The sequence below is a fragment of the Ammospiza caudacuta genome, chromosome 2 (assembly GCF_027887145.1).
Source record: "Ammospiza caudacuta isolate bAmmCau1 chromosome 2, bAmmCau1.pri, whole genome shotgun sequence".
In the NCBI taxonomy this organism is placed as follows: Eukaryota; Metazoa; Chordata; class Aves; order Passeriformes; family Passerellidae; genus Ammospiza; species Ammospiza caudacuta.
In genome coordinates, this window is record NC_080594.1 from 109,395,320 (window position 1) to 109,414,114 (window position 18,795).

The 18,795-nt window shown below is 35.0% G+C and overlaps 1 protein-coding gene across 1 annotated transcript in view; it reads left to right on the forward strand.

Moving 5' to 3' along the window:
- IL1RAPL1 (interleukin 1 receptor accessory protein like 1) overlaps nucleotides 1-18,795 on the forward strand; it is a 669,470-nt gene that overhangs the window by 400,179 nt on the left and 250,496 nt on the right. Inside the window, exons 4-5 of the mRNA XM_058800041.1 lie at nucleotides 9,640-9,826; nucleotides 10,904-11,057. Coding sequence (XP_058656024.1) covers nucleotides 9,640-9,826; nucleotides 10,904-11,057 — 341 coding nt within the window. The remainder of the gene's footprint in view (nucleotides 1-9,639; nucleotides 9,827-10,903; nucleotides 11,058-18,795) is intronic.

Genomic DNA, 18,795 nt, shown 5'->3' on the forward strand with positions numbered 1-18,795 from the left:
GAGATTCTACATTTCTGACAAATGGAGTGGACTTTTCTGTGAGACCACCACCAAGAAAAATATGTCTGAGAGAGATGTGTCTCCTACTGTCCCTGTGTCTCCTGCTGCCCCTGTAGTGAAAGGTGCTGTATATAAAGACTCTGGCACGTTAATGCTACATCATAGTCCAACTGAAAAAGAAGTGACTTTCAATTATCTGAAATGTATTGAAACTTGTTCAGCTTACCTCTTATGTTTCAGGTATGAATTAAAATGTGTAAAGCAAACCTCATTTTTGTGAAATGAAAATAGCTTACACAAGCACACTTGATTTAGGTGAAATTATTCAAGGCTTCTGTGTAGAAAGCTGTCATACATTCATTTTGCTGCTGTTCATATGACTTTGGATTTTCATGCCTGGATGTTCTGGGTGATTCATGCTTCTGAGGATGACACATAACAGCAAGTTTGAAAGCTAAATCAAGAAATGAAAATATATAGTAATAATGTCTGGCACCTGCCTGTGCCTTATCCTCACACTCTGTTTGTTTAGGCAGCCACAACCTTGTCATTTGGCACATCAGAGTTGTTTACTTTGGTGGTAGACAATAACAAATAATAGTATAATTTCATATACTTGCTGAGTATATACTGACTTCTGTCTCTGCTGGATTCTCAAATGTGTTGTGTTGTACTTAGGCTCAGTCACTGGAGATGGAAATGTGACATTAGGAGTGAAAGTCCATAGGTATTGGTTTTATGCTGAGGAAAAGAAAAACTAATTTATTTGGGGATTCTGTATAAGAAAGGAATTAATAATTCTTTAGCATGGAGTCTCAACTCATGCTTTGAAAGCCTTACAACAGAGTGCATCCTTCTGGAGGCTGTCCCAGCCTCCTCAATGAAATATTTCCAAAGATCCTCAAATAATGCTAACCTGAAATGGCTCACCGAGTTCTTTTATCTTCTCTGTAAAGATGATTATTTTTCTACAATTTCCCTTTACTGCATGGACTTAATGATGGTGTTTAGCAGATTTAAAGGCAGAAATGCAAACTGGATAGAAGCTCTGGAGGCTGAACTGAGACCACTTTCAGAGCTGGGCAGAGTTGGTAGCTCGGGTGGGTGAAGTCATTGCTCGCCCCTGTTTGTGTTCAGGGATGATGTTGGTATGAACATAGTGCAAATACTGGTTTATATTGCTTGAGCTTCCATAAGCCTCATCTTCAGCTACTGCCTGAAGTGTATCAGGAGCGCATTTTAGAGCTTAAAATTAGAGTGAAATAAAAATATTTATTATGTCGTTACTGATCACATTGAGACAATTTTGGAAACTGTTTTGAGGTAAAGCTGTTCATATGAACACAGTCAAAAATGGTTAAAAGCTAAGTTTCCTGTATTCTTTATGGTTCTCAAATGAAGGACAAATCCAAATTGTGTATATCCTTTTGTTTATTGATTTGTGCCTTCAAATCCTGCTGCCTTTGGAAATTGAGGACTTGCTCTGAGGTCTTCAGTCATACAAATATAAATTTCATACAAATTCTTGCACATTTCTAAATTTCTGCTTTAGTGGAAGCAGCAGCAACTTTTCCAAAGACTGACTTTTCTGCAGAAAGTTGCTGCTTTCTTTTGAGTTCTGGCTCAATCTGCACACAGCAATGCTCTTACTGAGATGTCATATTACTGTCTTCCTTTTAATCCTGTGACTGGGAAGGAAGACTGACTGGTATCTGAATTGTTTCTTCTTAGGAAAGTAGGTGTAAAACAACTATAATTAAAGCTGTAGGGGTTTGGGTTTTTTTGGGAGGGGGTTATTTCAGTTTTTTGGGGGGAGAGGTTTGGGGGTTTTTGTTTCTTTGTTTTGTTTTGTTTATTTTAACAAATATAGGAGTCATAATTTTAGGAATTATTTAGGTTTTTTTAATTCAGAATTGTCATTAAATCCCATTAGAGAATTTTCAGGAGTCTGGAAAAGTTTCATTAGTATGCTAGGAAACTGCCTTGAAATGTGATGATTTTTTTATGTATTCCCATTTTTACTGGGTAGATATGGGAAAGAGTTATGGAGAGATTTTCAAGGGAATATTTTTCATGTGAAAATGTCATTCTTCTAATATCTATAATAAATGTTGTAATTGTTCAATATCTCGGTCCATATCTACTGTTAATGAGTAACTTTTCTATTCAGAAAATAACAGACTCATGCAGAGTTAGCAACAGATAAATATCTAATCATTTGGAAACAAGACAGATTCCTTCATGGGATATTCTTATGCATGTGCTTGACAGCAGAACAGAAAACCAACTTAGCATTTGAGACTGAATGACAGGATCTGTCTTTATCTGAGAACTGTGTGAGTTCATCAAGCAAAGAGAGGGAGCAAGGGAGAAGCCTTTTAGCAGCACTGAATTTTCAATGTTTTCAGTTTTAGTGCTATAAAAGAAGGCATTTGCAAAAGGGATGATTTGGTGATAAAGACATTCCAGTATTTGTTGACCTTCTGAGTCATCAGGATGTAGTAATACTCGATTGTTCCTGAGCACAGAAGCACAGCTGCTGGAGCAGGCTCCAAAAAGTCTGCATTTTTTCAGCCCTATTATTTTTTGTCCTTTTTACTTGGGCAAAGTTGGGTTTTTTTGGTGGTTTTTTTTGTGTTTTTTTTTTTTTTGTTTGTTTGTTTGTTTGGTTTTTGGTGTTTTGTTTTTTTTTGGGGGGGGGGGGTTGTTTTGTTTGGGTTTTTTTTGTTTTGATTTTTTTTTTTTTTTTTTTTTTTAATGATTCCCCTCCATCCCCTGTGGGTGAAAAACCCCCTGAGAAAACAGATGTTTCATGAACAAAAATATATACAAAAGAACTTGGGGGTTCTGGTGAAAAGCAAGCTGAACATGAACAAGCCATGTACCCCTGCAACAAAAAAGGTGGATGATAATATTGTGAGCACACCAAGGGAGGTGACCCTTCTTCTTCACTCAGCACTGGTGAAGCCACTGGAGTTCAGTGCCCAGCTCCAGACTCACTGGGGCAAGAGAAACATGGAAGGAGCTTCTTCCAATGCAGAAGCATGAAGATGATAAAGGAACTGGAGCATCTCTGCTGTGAGCACAGGCTGGGAGAGCTGGGACTCTCTACCCTGGAGCAGGCACAGAGAATCTCACTGACAGATATGTTTCTGAAGGATGGGTGCCAACAGAATGGAGCCAGGCTCTTTCCAGTGTTGCCTGGTTACAGGACCAGAGACAATGGGCACAAACTGGAACACAGAATATTCCATTTGAACATCAGGAAACACTTTTTACCATGAGAGTAACTGAACCCTGGGGCAGGTTGCACAGGAGGGTTGTGGAGTCTCCATCCTTGGCAATATTTAACAGCTGTCTGAACACACTCCTGGGCAAGCAGAGCTAAGTGTCTCTCCTTGATCAGGGGGTTGGACAAGATGGCATCCAGAGTTCCCTTCTGAACTCAAACATTTTGTGATTCTGTGATTCTATAAATGAAAGAAATGGGAAGAGTAACGTAACTCTGTTACCTTGCAATTTTCAAAAGAAGCATTTCTGCTATTCTGGCATATGGTGCTAAGTAAGGGTACAAAAATTACTCTTCTTCAGGATCCTTGCTTCCCAAGAAAAAGCAAGTGCCGTCGCCTCCTGTATTGAGGACAGAGCATACCTAGAGGCATTTCATGCTCTGGTATTATCTCCCCAGTGCAGTTTGTTGAAAGCTAAAGGGATTTTCATCTCTAAGGGCACACTTTTGCACAGCTCTTCATACTTCTGTCTCCTCTGGGAATATACATTGATCTGCTGCAGTAAAAACGTTTAGTATCATTCTGACACATCTCCATTGTAGCACTTTATGACTCACTGCCCCAAAATTCCTTCACTAATGATCCTGGGAAGCCTTACTGAAATGAGGAGCTAATTTAGCACTAAATTTGTAACTAGCACTAAAATATCAAATGTGAAATTAAATTCAGACTAGTGGCAATCCATATTTTACTCACCCTATATGCCCTGTGCAGTACAATGCTTTTTTTATTTACTACTATTCTTTGTAACTACCTCTAACATTTCTACCTGCAATCCATAAGTGCTATTCTCTGAATTTTTGATACCAAATATTTTAATAGAAAGTTATTTTTAAAATCAAAATTTTCTCATACTTAATAACATATAGGTATACTATAAATATGCTTTTAAAATTTTTGTGTCTTTCTTGAATCACATACCTCTAGTATTATTTTTACAATCACTGGAATCCCAAACATACCCATATGGCTGATTTATAGACACGTATGTATACACATATAAACACATTTTCTCTGTAAGAAATATTTAACTTCAAATTAATTTTATTTATATTTATATTCATATGCTGTAGGAATGAAGACAGAGTTACATTACAGGAATACTTTTGTATACCTGTAAAGTAAGATTATGGATTTTTTTCTTTTAATGTATTTGAAAGGAAGCTTTAATTTGAAAGAAAATGTTTGATGGGAAAATTAGGGAAATGAGTAAATTTTATGTAATTTTGCCTTCCATGTAATTGCCAGTACAAATTCATAATTAAGGTTATTGTCATAATGTTTTTGAGTATTTTTGACTAAGAAAGTGAAGTTTCATTAAAATGTAGAAATCAATATCAGATTGATTCCCATTCTTATAAAGAAATGTTTCACTTTGACTTTAAAAAAGACGGAGATCATACAGAAAAATCAGTAACATAAACATTTACATCTTTTTTTCTACTTTACTCAAAAAAAAATGAAGGTTTAAGGTATTATAGGGATGAGAAAATTAAATTCCCTTGGTAAAGGCTAATTTAATTAGGTTTTATTTTTCAGAACATCAATAAAAGGCCTTTCACATCAGTCACTAGCTTCCTCTTACACAAGGAAAGCATTATTCTAATGCATTTAGACTTTGCATTTTGACATTCTCTTTTGACAGGTTTGGAGTGAAGGGGAAGCTCAGGATGGCAGTGTGTACCACTTGTGTCAGAAAAAGACAAAATGTGAAGGTTTGGCTTCCAAGGATAGAAGCAGGCATTAACACTAAACAATATTTCCTGGTGTGTCTAATTCAAACCTATTGGAACAAGTATCTTGTAGACTATTGATATTCAAATAGTCCTGGAGGCTCGTGTGCACTGGGTTATTTCAGAGTATCATGCACATAATTAGGTGACCCTTGAGGGAAGAAATCAGTGCTTATGTAATTCAGTTGAGGTCAAAAGCAGTTTCCAAACTGGGTTGGCCCCCCAGGGTATGGAAGCAGGAGATAATTTCTAAGGCACAGAGGAAAATTCCAGCTGGCTTCTGTCCATCTCCCTCCACTTTTCTTCTCTTTTCCCCAAGCCTGAAGCACTGCCCCAGCTCTTGCAGCTCCGCCGGCTCTGGAAGCTTTGTGCAAAAGGCAATCAGTGATCCCAGATATCAGAACCAGTGAGAGTGGGAGTCAGCCATTCCACAGCCTGGGGGGAAAAAAACCAAACGCAAATATCAAACCAAACCCCAATCCAATAAAAGGGAATCCTGCTTATAAAGTTTGTGAAGTGCTGTCCTGCATGAATGCTCCAGAGGCCCCTGGGGGGGCAGTGACCTGCTGGGGCCATCGGATCCTGCCACCAAGGAGAGCACAAGAGTAATCCTGGCTGCCCCAAGGAGCCCTGGCCTTCCTCCCTCACCACGTGCCCAAGCCCTCAGGGGTGTCCTCAGAAAACCCTGCTGCTATGCAGAGCCTTTAAAAATTTTTGTGTGAAAGTTTAAAAGCTCACAAAGAACCTTTGGAGCCACGGGCCCGGAGCACGAGTAGATTATCAATAACATGGTTTTGTTTCTGTCTTGAATGAATTCTTTGCTCACCAGCTTTCAGGCATCCAAATAACTGTAGCACAAGTTACTTGGACTGAAAAGGGACAAAACTGTGTCTGCAAAATTAAGAAAAAAACTAATTAATGATGTCAACAAAAGTTTTCCCCAGAAATGTGGTGAACCATTTATAGAAAGTGGATATTGACATCACTGGCTAAGTTCTCTTATTAGAATTTTAAATAAAACTGCAAATAAAATATTTTTCTCAGACTTTTCTTTTAAATGTCCAGTTCTGAAGGAATTAGAAATAAAGTTACTTTTCCAAATCGGTTGGAAATAAAGTTACTTTTCAACTTTGTATGAGGAAGAGAAGCATAAGAGAGATTTTCTGGCTTCCTGTTTGCTCTCCAGTTTGTTTACTCTGTAAATAGCATAATGGCAAAGCACTGGAGTGGACAAGGAACAGGAAGAGTTCCACTTTCCCTTCTGTCATGAATAGGGATGATGAGGGATGCTGCCTGGACAGTACTGAGCTGTGTGAATCCATCACTGAGCTCTCTCTGGTGAGGCTGGAGACTCACAATTATCAGGGGTCTTTTTCTGAGGAAAAAAAAAAAAAGCAGTTTTGTAAGTGCAAACCCATCTGGCCCATTTTAGAGATGTATTTATAAAGAAACCATGCTTTAAGTGCTTAATTCTCAAAGCAACTCCTTTAAATGTAGATGGGAATGTTGTAAAAGCCCAAGCTTAGAGAAGATGCTCTTAGTCTGTGTGTGTTCTCTTGTAAGTTTTACCCCTTGTGTCTCCTTTTCTCTCTAACAAGTTACCTCTTCATTTAACTTTGTTTTAAGGCAAATTTGATTTAAATTGGTTTGGTGTCTTAAATAAAAACTACCAAACAGCTTTTTTCTTTCTCTTATTGTATTTTGTATTTTAAGATCTTATTATTTTCACACTTGAAAATCTATTGAATAACAGATGAAAATGAAAACCTTCACTTATATATACAAAAAGGTTCTTGCTAACTTTATATTTTTGAACATTTGGGACTGGTCAGACTAGGGATAAATTAATTCGCTAATTTGTCACCTCTTCTTATCACCATATTCAGGAAAAAAAATAAAGGCAAACAAACAAAAGAAACTCCCAAAAAGTATCATGTGATAAGTGAGTTAAAGCACAGTTTAGGGAAATAATTTTTGGGAAAAAGAATCCCCAAATAACATAAAAACCCCAAATCCAGTAAAAGGGAATCCTGCATATGAAGTTTCTGAACTGCTGTCCTGAAGGAATGCTCCAGAAGCCACTGGGGGGGACAGTGACCTGCTGGGCCAACTGGCCTACTCCAATTTTTAAACTTCCTTAAACTCGTGCTGTTGGCTTTTCTTTTGTTTTATTTGCTGCTTATCTGGTCCCTCAAGTGAGAGACATAGGGAAAACTGTTTTACTTCTAACACATGAGCATTTTCCACCCTCTGTCCTATGTGCATGCTCCAGAGGGCTCTGCTGCCACATTTTCTGTGCCTGAGAGGTTTGACATCCACTGTATCCTTCATGCTCTGGCTGTAACCAGCAAACTCAGCCCCTTCTTCTTCTTCTTCTTCTACTTCTTCTTCCTATTTTTCTTCTTCTTCTTCTTCTTCCTCCTCTTCCTCTTCCTCTTCTTCTTCTTCATTATTCCTACCTGGGGACATTTTAATTTTCTTTTTCTCTTTCTGTACTGTGAGCCCATTATCTTGGTTTTCCTACCTCATATTGTTTGTGTTGCTCTGCTTACTGTACCTGCCTTTTTGAGTTTTGTTTCATCCCAACAGCCTTGGTTTGTGACAAAGAGCATGAGATGAGTCAGACTGACTGTGCAATTGGTATTTAGAATTGAAATAAGGAAGTCACCAATGGGTATCTGGAATTTTATTATTTTTTTGATAATATTTTGAGCTTTTGAAAGAAAATTCTGGTGGGGAGCTCAGCTGACAAAAATCTACCCAAAATTTTTCAGTACCTTGTATCTGACAGTTTAGAAGTATCCACTTCAAACAATGAATTTAAACATTCTGAAATTTTTCCAGAATGCTTCTCTTACGTAGCAGGAAGCCTTAGCTGCATCTGCTAAAGGATCTGCTGTTGCGATGGAAACTTGGATGTGCCTCAGACAAAATTCTGTCTCTGGCAATTGACACTGTGACTGTTGCAGAACAGAGTTCTTTAGTGGATCAAAACATTTAATCATAATTTTTGCAAAATTCACTCTGATACTGAAGGATGCCTATGCAAAAATTATACTAACCTTGCTTTTTCAGAGACTGGGAAAACAGTAAATTGTCCTCCCTTTTTTTTCCCCCTGCCATGTCCTCCTTTAAATATTTAAATTATGAGATTCAGTAACATGAACTAAACATGATGCTTAAACATACAGGAAGGAATTAAAGAGAATATTTAAATGGGAAAATTGTATAGCCAAACAGCTCCCTAAATACTGCTCCCTGTCATCTGATAAGAGGACACTCCCATCCAGTTAGTTTACACTTAAACCTCAGAGTTTGATGAGTTTTTCAGAACCTGTTCCCAGGGGATGAGTCTTCCAAGAACAAAAAAAAAAACATTTTACCAATTTGGAAAAACAGATTTAAGTGACTTTATATGATATTTTCAAGACACATGATAAAAACCCAAATAAATAAAATATTCCAAGTAACACCTTAATGGAGAAATTACATAATTTACACCAATAAAAAATATTCTTCAAAAGGTGAGTGATTTTCAATTGCATGTACAGGTAAGAATGGGAATTGGCTCTTTACCAGCTTAAATGCAGCAAGAGTGATCCATATTCAGTGGATCCTACCTTTGAGTTGCATCAACCTTATTTGCTTTATACAGCCAGTTTCTCAAACATGGTAACAAATTATACTTACTTCTTCATTATAAGGAAATAATTTTGTGTTTGATTGCCTTACAAGGCCATGAATTAGATCAACAGCTAAGGGTCATTCTGTTCAAAAATTTATGTTTCTAACACTATTCTCTAATTTGATAGTTACTTACAGGGTTGCATTTTCTGTAGAAAACTGGACTCTAGTGTTTTGTAAATTAAGTTTTTTTCTTATTCTTTATCCCAAAGTATTTCTATTCCCTCTTATTGAACAGAAAAAGGAAACAGATATCAAGAATTTGATCTTTGAGATTCTGCCATGTTTCATACACACAAGTCCATTATAAATAAGAAATTAGGTCATAGAGGATGAGAATGGTGATAAGGAGGTGAATCTTTCCTCAGTGCTCTCTGCAGGATCCTCTGTCAGCAGGCCAGGGGTAAAATGCATTTACAGAACAGTAGGAGAGAAATCTTACACCATCACAGTATGCTCCTGGGGAGTACTCAACTTTATTCACTCATTTGCTCCCCACCTGGAAACTCAAATGAAAAAAAACACCAAAATTCAAGCAGTTTTGTCTTTTTGCCTGATTGAATCATATAGTGGAATGTGGGAAGACAGACAGAGTTCCCTAATCTCTCCCTGCCTTGCTTATCAACATCCAGAAGCAGATGTAGCAACAAGTTTCAGGAGAGAACACAAGCTGATGAAGCCTGTAGGTAATGCAGAACATTTTGTCCTGGGAGTAGATTATGGGCATTGTAGGCTATGGTCAAACTGGCAGTGCCTTAGATATAAACATCCTTCATTCTATAATTAATCACAAGATTAGTTTTAAGTAACGTCTGTAAAATGTTGCCACTTCAGGTTTAAGGTATACTCAGTGCTGATGAATATGTGGTTCTTGGTGTGTTGCTCAATTTCCAATTTATTAGACTTTTCTTTCTATTTTCATTGCATTACAGAAACTCAACTTACTGTATGAAAGTGTCCATTTCGCTGACGGTGGGTGAAAACGACACCGGACTCTGCTACAATTCAAAGATGAAATATTTTGAAAAAGCTGAACTTAGCAAAAGCAAGGAAATCTCATGTCCTGAAATTGAGGATTTTTTATTTCCATTTAGGGAGCCTGAAATTCTGTGGTATAAGGTAAGGAATGCAAGAGATTTGTACCTTCAAATGTATATTATGCAATGTTCTTATGATTCTCTTGATCTAAATGTGTTATGAAGCTTGATTTGTTTTTAATCTTGTCAAGAAAAGACAACAGAACCAATGGTAGAAAAGAATTAACTAATTGAGAAATTAAAATGCTTCCTTTACTAAACTGCATGGGAAATCTATGTCTGCTTTACCTGAATAAACAGCTTAATTTTGCAGCATAAAATTCAGTAAACACTACCAAAATTTTTGTTTTTAAATGTATACTTAAAGTTATATTTGCAAATATAGTCTCATTGTTTTTATCAATACGTTTATTTCAATATTGTGTTATGATTTCTAGATCATTACTTAAGGGCCAAGTTCTTGCAAGTAGTGTTGCCTGTGGGCAGTGCAGTAGAATTAATTACGGTATACAAGACTGTGCTACCTAAAAATTAAAATTTGTGGCCTGGAAAGATAATGCCCAAATTAACTGATAGCATATCTAAGATAGAAGAAGTGTAGCCAACTATTTTCTTATTCTCATCTTGTATTTTGTGTCTTTAATAAAATACTTTTTTATATTAAGAATGCATCTTTTCTAGGTACAGAGAGCTTTGATTCTAAGATTATTTTAGAGAGAGATATATAGCATCCTTATTTCTCCTCATTCTCATCTTCTGTTTCTCTACATTTTTTAGTTATGTTTTTTAAAAAAGGAATTAAAAAAAATTATTCCCTGCAGCTTGAGCTACTGGTAATATAAAAGTCATAGATTGCAGACATAAGTGTAATGCTAAATAAGTCAATTAAATATGAGCAAGTCAGCAAACCAATGTCAAAAAAAAACCACCAAAGGAATCAACTCCCTTTTCTAGCCAGAGGCATAAATATCAAGTCTGGTGATAAAATTAGTTTTAACCAACATCTAAATGGGCTGGATTTTTACATTTTTAGTTTATATACATTTATATCTAGCCTGGGTACTTACCTAACCACCTTTACTTTGAGCAGCATTGTCCACAGTGATCCATTTTAAGTGTAAGAACAAAATCCCTGAAGTTTTATATTCTGTTTAAACAGGAATGCAAGTCAAAGACATGGAGATCAAGTATTGTCTTTAAAAAGGACACTCTTGTCATTCGGGAAGTTAGAGAGGATGACATTGGAAATTACACTTGTGAGCTAAAATATGGATTCTTTGTTGTCAGAAGAACTACGGAGTTGACAGTCACAGGTAATTACAGGTTCTTTCTATCTCTTCTATTTTGAAAAAATGCCCACTGAATATTGTGGTTCAGGTTGTGTGGTTTTGAGTCATACCATTTGCACACATTTTTGCTGTGTGTCTAGGTATGAATGGTTGATACATTAAAACTGTTCTGGATACTTCAGAGTGGTATCTGTAATACCTTGGCAAGTGTAAGTTTTGCTCTGTTTGAAAAGCTTGTGGTCAGCTTTTTTTTTATGTTTGTTTTTTTTAAGTGCGATGTGTGGTCAAGGAACGGGTAAATTCAGAAAGCATGTCCTCTTACAGAAAAAAAAATGTCTATCATATTCTGTCATGCTATTAAATTACTTGGGACATAAAAAAAGCTGTAGCTATAACTCCATGGTACAACCTCTAATTGTCTTTGTACATGAGAACAGCTGTAGCCACAACCCAAGAGCAGTAGCTCTGTCCCAGTGAGACCATTTCAAGTGTTGAGCAGTGCATGATGAGGGACAGGAGCATTTTTCCTCTGTTATTCTCTCCCCACTTTCTCTAGTTTATAGTTCAAGAACTTCCTGATCTCAATCATCATGCACTGTAGTTACCAATTAATCTATTTTTCATTCATCTGATTATTTTTTTAATCCATTTAGTCTTGGCTTTGAAAACATTTTGAAGTATTAAGTTCCACATAGTAATTATGTTACATGAATAAACTCTATAATTCAGCAAACAGCAATTGCATAAGATGCATTTAATATTACCTGCTTTTAAAACTACCACATCAATATTTAAAATCCATTATGAATTAAAGCAAAATATATGCTGTAATAGTTGCATCCACAGCAGCAGAACAATGTGAAGAATGGTCCATTGAATTTTCAATTCCTCACTAGACCTTTAACCTCCATTTTACAATTATGTAAAACATATAGCTGAACATACATATAAGGTAACTATGAGCTTTTACAATTATAGGATTACAATGTTAGGCAGGTGCATCCTGATATATGTAATGCTCTATAGTTTCACAATATATTTCCTAAAAGAAGGCAGAAGGAGGACTTTTCTGGCAAATTAGAGGTGAAATAGATCCTTATGGTTGACAAAGAGGATTGTGTGTATAAGTTCTTGCACGTTCAAAATATATAGTAAACAAAAAAAAAGTCTTCCAGAATAATTATGTGGGTTGTTCTTAATCCTTTTCTTGTATCTAATACATAAATATGAGGCACAGCAATAACTTGTAACACACCTATGTTAAGCATTAGGTTGAATTGCAACAGTTTTCTTTAATGGTAAAAAGTTTGTTTTCTCATTCACTGTAACCCATTTTCCCTCGACATTAACAGAAATTATGGTCAATTAAGGAATGCAATTTTACACTGTTGGATGTGTCTGGAAATCATACTGTTTATGTTGTTTTGGGAGATTCAAGTAATCAATCATATTTATTTAAACTCAATAACCAGGATTTCTTTGTTGTTGTACAACATTGATTTGTTTCGTCAGTACAGATAGGCAATTACTGTCAAGTGATTAACCTCACAATAAACACCCATGTAGTCTGTTTGATTGACTCTGATATAAAGAAAGCAGAGAAAGATTCTTCAAGTGTGTGATTTATACCAGAATAATCTCAATTATCTTTTGCAATATTTGATACCTGGATTTCAAAAGTACATATTTACTGTGTTTTTAAGTGATGCCTTCTGTCCTTTTGGTTGGTGCTCCACTGCACAGCAGTATTTCAACAAGTTCAGACTGACAGAAAAGAAAAAGAAAAGAAGCATTGGAATCAGATTCATGTTACTATTTGTAGGAATAGTTTTAAAAAAATGTAATTCATCACTTGTAGTTTAGGTAGGAGTTCAGTATTTAATATTTAACTAGACAAAGACAGAAAGAGACTTGGCTGATTTTGATGTGCTAAAAATGAATTAATTCATAGGGAGGGAACCGTTCAATTTCCACCTCTGCAAACCCCAGCAGATTTAAGGACAACCTCCAAATTAGCAAACTCCATAAAATCTTTATAATATTATATGAATAAACAGAACAAGCAGATAGATTTAGTCATAGTACTAAATTTTTACACCTGTTCCTCACCACCTCTTCTCTCTGGGCAACTGTGGACAGTCACCACTTAAGGATTCCCTTCCTTTCTCCCACACAATGTGTTCTGTCAGAATTGCTGTCTCCTTTAGGGAAACCTGCTGCTCTTACAGACCATTAACTATGGATGCAATTATAAACATGTTATTTTCAATACTGGTGTTGTATATTCATGTTATAAACTCCCTGCTTTAGATGTTAAATATCTGTGTGCCTCATAGTGAAACATGGAATGGCTCGTATTCTGATTTATCATTAAAGTTGAAAAATAGGAAGGGAATCCACACATTTAGAAAAAGATCAAACTCACTTAATAGGCAGTATCCATCTCATCTAAGTATAGCAGTTGAAAACCCCTAAGCCATGGAGAAAGATAATTTCTTTTCTGTTTAAAAAAATGAGAAAAGAAATTGCCGCTTCTTAGCCTAAATTATAAGCACTCAATGTCACCTTGGGTACACCTTTATAATACACCTTTAGAGTAACAACTATTTCATGGCTTACTTTTTTGTTGTTGTTGTTTTGTTTTTTTTTTGTTTTTTTTTTTTTTTTGGTCTTAATGGAAACATTTTTAAATATTTTGAAGATCTTTGTCTCATGCTGAAAACATATGAGTGATTTGAATCAATTTCTTTATTGTTCTGAGATGGGAACTATAAATTCCCTGTTTTTCAAAACAAAAACTATATACTGATTATCTTAACTTGTAACTAATCAAAATATTCACATAAAAAGCATAATTGGTAGGTTTTTTGGGTTTTGGTTATGCAATTACACATTCTACAATGTCCTGCAATGTACAAAGTCATTTGTAGGCTTTTATAGTTCAGATTAGCAAGTTTTCTTTTATATGTGGAATTTTAATTAAGGCATTCCTGCTGTCTCTGACATAATTAATTAAGAATGTTTTGAGTATTGGGAAAGAATCCTATTAGAAAGGTACAGTGTTAATTTAGTCGTAGTGCACAACATGGGTCAAAAATACTTTTGGTGATTTATTTTATTTAAATTTTAGGTTTAACAACTATTGGGGTTTTTTTTACCTGTAGTACTAATTCATTTGCAAACTCTTTCTTCTTTTGAAGGGTTTCCTTCAGGTCAAATGAAGTCCAGCCTGTGTCAGAGAGAATGTACCCGTTCCCACTGCAATAGCATGTAGTTCTCCATCATGAACATCATAAAACAAACAGACCCTATCAGCCTTGCAGTTGGGACTTTACTTATTTTGTTTTAGTTTTAAATATTAGAATACTTTTTTCCATTCTGTCAGAAGTAAGAAAACCTTGCAGATGGAACCAGAACTAATCAGTAGGTCCTTAATCCTGAAGCCTTTCCTCAGAGATACCCTTTGTTTTCTTTATTCAGTGATTAGACCCTGAGAAGTTCCCTTGGAAACAATTCCTGCTGGAATGAGCAAAGTTTTAGATTTACAGATTCCAGCATGTTTACAATCAAGCTATAGGAATAATTAATTGACAGAGTAATTTTTTTATTATTTAAATTCAGCCTGCTTGGTTTATCAAATTTCTGCAATAATCTTCAAAGTGCCAGTTTACACTTTTCTGTCTTCAACCCATGACTTTTTTCATCTTTAGATTTTCTTAGGCAATAAAAAAGGAATGCATTCTTTCTCATTTAGTTATACTGTAGTCAACTCTTAGTGCTGTTAAAAGTTTGGGTCATATTGAATAAGCTTTGTCTCTTTTGCTTTCTGACAGATTTAGTCCTCATTAGCATAATGGGAAATCCTAAATGACTACATGTATGTATGTATTTTTAGAGATGAAAAGATCACTGTAAAAATAAATAGTATGAAGAAATAATTATGATTAAATTAAATACCTAGCCTCACAGCTCAAAACATTTTAATCTTCTATATACAGCTAGCCACCATATATTGTGAATAAAAAACAAACAAAAAAAATCCTGAAAGAGGACACACATGCACACATACTTTGAAGGTTATAGCCAGCTTTAAGTGGTCTGTACTTTAACTGTGTAAGACAAAATGTTCACCATTTTTCCCCCAAAAAAATTGGCTTCAATTCCTTCCAGGTGTGCTGCTCTTTCACATTCAATACATCAGAATGCAGCCATAAGTATGTTCCTCTTTATTTTTAGCAGGTGCTAGGTGAGAAAAGTAGTAAAGAACAAAGAGAGTTGTTTTCCAAGCATTTAGAGATTTAGCACAGACTCTGCTTGGTTTCTGAAGTTAATGACTGGTATGAACCATATTGAATGCACCCAGTGACTGCTTGATTTGGCTGATCCCAATAATTATCAGAACTGATGTTCATTCCTTTGGCTCATCATTAATTTAATTCAATTCCAGAACATACTCAGATAGAAGTTCTATTTACCATTATTCTTTGCAAAGACTAATAAAATATAAAGCAAACAATAGACTCATTATGAAAGCAGAATGTTCAAAATACTAACCTAGCATTTTAAAATGCATAAAATCCTGTAGGTTTAACACAGTTATGGCTGAACAGTAGGACGATTTTTTTTGTGTAAATTAGAAATGAGTGATTTGCAATCATTTTATGTGCAATCATTTTAATGCACCTGAAAACAAGGATCTAAATTAATTTCCTGTGTGTATTTGAGTAATAATAATCAAAACATTACGTTGATGTTGGATAAAATGTTCTCTATAAATTTTTATTTTACATATTTATTGTAAATGGGTTTAGAGTGTCATTCAAAAGCAGGCTTATGAAAACAGCAATGAGCAAAGCTTTATGTATTTTACTTCAAAGGAAGTGAAGATGATGTCATGTACTCTGTGTTATAAATTGCAATGATGAATTAGAAAACCAGCTTCAGCACTTTGGCAAAGAGATGCAAAAGTTAAAGTGAGAAACAATTCCAGATTTTCAACCTTGCTTCTGGTGACCTTTTGACATTCCTCCCTTTGTCATATGCTGCTCACAAAGACCAGACTTAATTATTAGAATTTATTCCTATCATGGTTAGGGTAGAGAGAAGATCCTCTAGAAAGTAATTCAAAGAAGTAGGCAAAGCAGGGTGGTCAGATGAATAAAGACCTGATGAATAATTTGTTCCCTTTGGTTGATGTGTTTGTGTGCTCATCATTCTGGACAATGTCCAATTTCATGCACAGGATACTTCTCTCTTTCTGTTATTTACCAAAAGTCCTCCAGGATGTGGCCAATAGTAGTTGATGATGCAGTCATGATTTCTGCTGGAGCCCTGTACTCCCTGTGGACAATACAGTGACAGTAAAAGTGAGGGGGATGTTTCAGTAATTGGTAAGAAATAGAAGAAATCTTAGTCCATCATCTCAATGAAGAATTCCACTTAAATTAGCAAATTAGATATTATGCAAGAGGTGCAGTGCATTACTGTGCATACTGTTGTTAAATTTACAACAATTTTCTTTATTTCTAAGTGTTATTATAAACCTGATATATTTTTAAATTGATACTACTTTTTCCTGAATATATTTTTTCTTCAATTTTGGCTTTGTGTGTAAAGTTAAAGACTAATGTAAAATAATAAGTCAAAAAAGTTGGTTTTCTACATCAGGTGAGGGGAAAAAAATAAGGAAATGACATTTCCAAAATAGAAGTTTGTTTGTGTGAGTCAATTTTCCTTTCTTCATGAGTCATAGGAGAATACTGAAATAAAACCAATGAAAATGGATGTTGTTACCAGGATCATTGTTTCAGTTTAGTGTAGTGAAATTGTTAAGATGAATTCTACAGAGAGAAAGAATTCGCAGACAAAAGTTTATAACAAAAAAGTGCTAGTGACTACTAAAAATATAAAAGACTTATAAACTTGTAGTTCAATAATATCTCACAAAATTAAATAAATCTGTTGTTAAGGCACCCAAGATGCTTGTTAAACAACCTTTGAAAAAGTAGATTACACTGAATGTTAATGTTTCACGTTATTGCTATGGAATCTGAAGACTTCATTTTACTTTTACATTCCCCTAGAGTATGTTAAATCCACCTATACTGTCCTAACTGAGCATTTGTCATTTCCAAAGCTTTTCGTATACTGCTTTAGATAATTTATATGTACAGTAGAGTCTTCCAGGATGGTACTTTAATAAACCAGAGTATGAAATGTACGAGTACAATAGCATAAAGACCTTGTGTTGTCCCCATCCTAAAAACAATCTGTACACATTCTTAAAAACAGTCTATACACAATTAGACTGACTAAATATTTAGGTTTAAAATAGAGATGATTTTTCCAATGCTTTCAGTGTCTTTCAAATGGTTTAGGCAACCTAAACTCAGAGCTTCTAAGCAAAGTTATGTTGTTAATACATATGTTCAAAGAGAAATTCCAGACAATACATGTACCTGGAATCATTGCAATTGTTTTTAAAAGCAGAAAATTTTTTTTTACAGAAGAAAAGGAAAGACAGCTCATTTTGACTGCAGCAATATCCCATGGAGACATGCGTGTTAATAGAATAGTAGCGTCAAAATCATCTAGAAGGTATCTAATATATGTTCCACTATATGAAAAGCGTAACTTCTCTTAAAGAGTATTGACATCCTCCGAAATATTGTCATCTTCCATTCACCAACACTCCAAGGGAAAAAAAGGCTTTTTTCATGCTGTTGTCTCAAAGTATTAATAAATTACCCAAAACATTCTATTGTTTACAGTATATAAACAATAGGAAAACAGTGCATACCAAATTTAAGAAACAAGTTTTACTTGGAATTCTATTGTATTTACAAGGATCCCCCTGGCAAGAAGGAAGGAATGATGAATCTGACGCCATGTTCTCAGAAGGCTAATTTATTATTTTATTATACTATATTATATTAAAGAATGCTATACTAAACTATACTAAAGAATACAGAAAGGATACTTACAGAAGGCTAAAACGAGAATAATAAAAACTCCTGACTCTCTCCAGAGTCCCGACACAGCTTGGCCCTGATTGGCCAACGAGCGAAAACACTCACACTAGAAACCAATTAAATGATCACCTGTTGGATAAACAATCTCCAAACACATTCTCCATGAGCAAAATAGAGGAGAAGCAACTGAGATAATTATTGTTTTCATTTTTCTCTGAGACTTCTCAGCTTCCCAGGAGAAAAATCCTGGCCGAAGGGATTTTTCAGAAAATGTGAATGTGACAGAATTCTATCATTACAAGTGTAAATCAAGACTGAAATCTTAGTTTCTCTGAGATTGGTGTCCATTTGCCCATTGACTTAAAGAGTCAATATTTCGTCTTTTGACTTTCTGGTTATGAAAGATCAGAACTTATGTTAATTTTAAAAATTGAAATCAATTTTTAAAAAATCCAGCTCTGCAAATCACCCTGATGTTTTATTGGTTATTCTGTCATGCAATTTTTTCCAATTAATGAATGAAACCATTTTATAAAGGTAATTTAAATATGCTTTCTTCATGCTTTAGGAAGAGGCAAAATGCATGGTAGTTGCATAGTGATCCTCCAAAACAGGATGAACAAGAGATTTTTTTTTTACCGTAATAAAAAGGAAAAATCTACCCATCTATTTCTACATGACTATAAAGTGCAAATTTTAATTCTGAATGTCTGAAACTATAGTTCCTCCTTGTGTATTCACTTTTGTAAACAGTACATTTCAATCCTTACTGGAATAAATTTGGGTAAAAC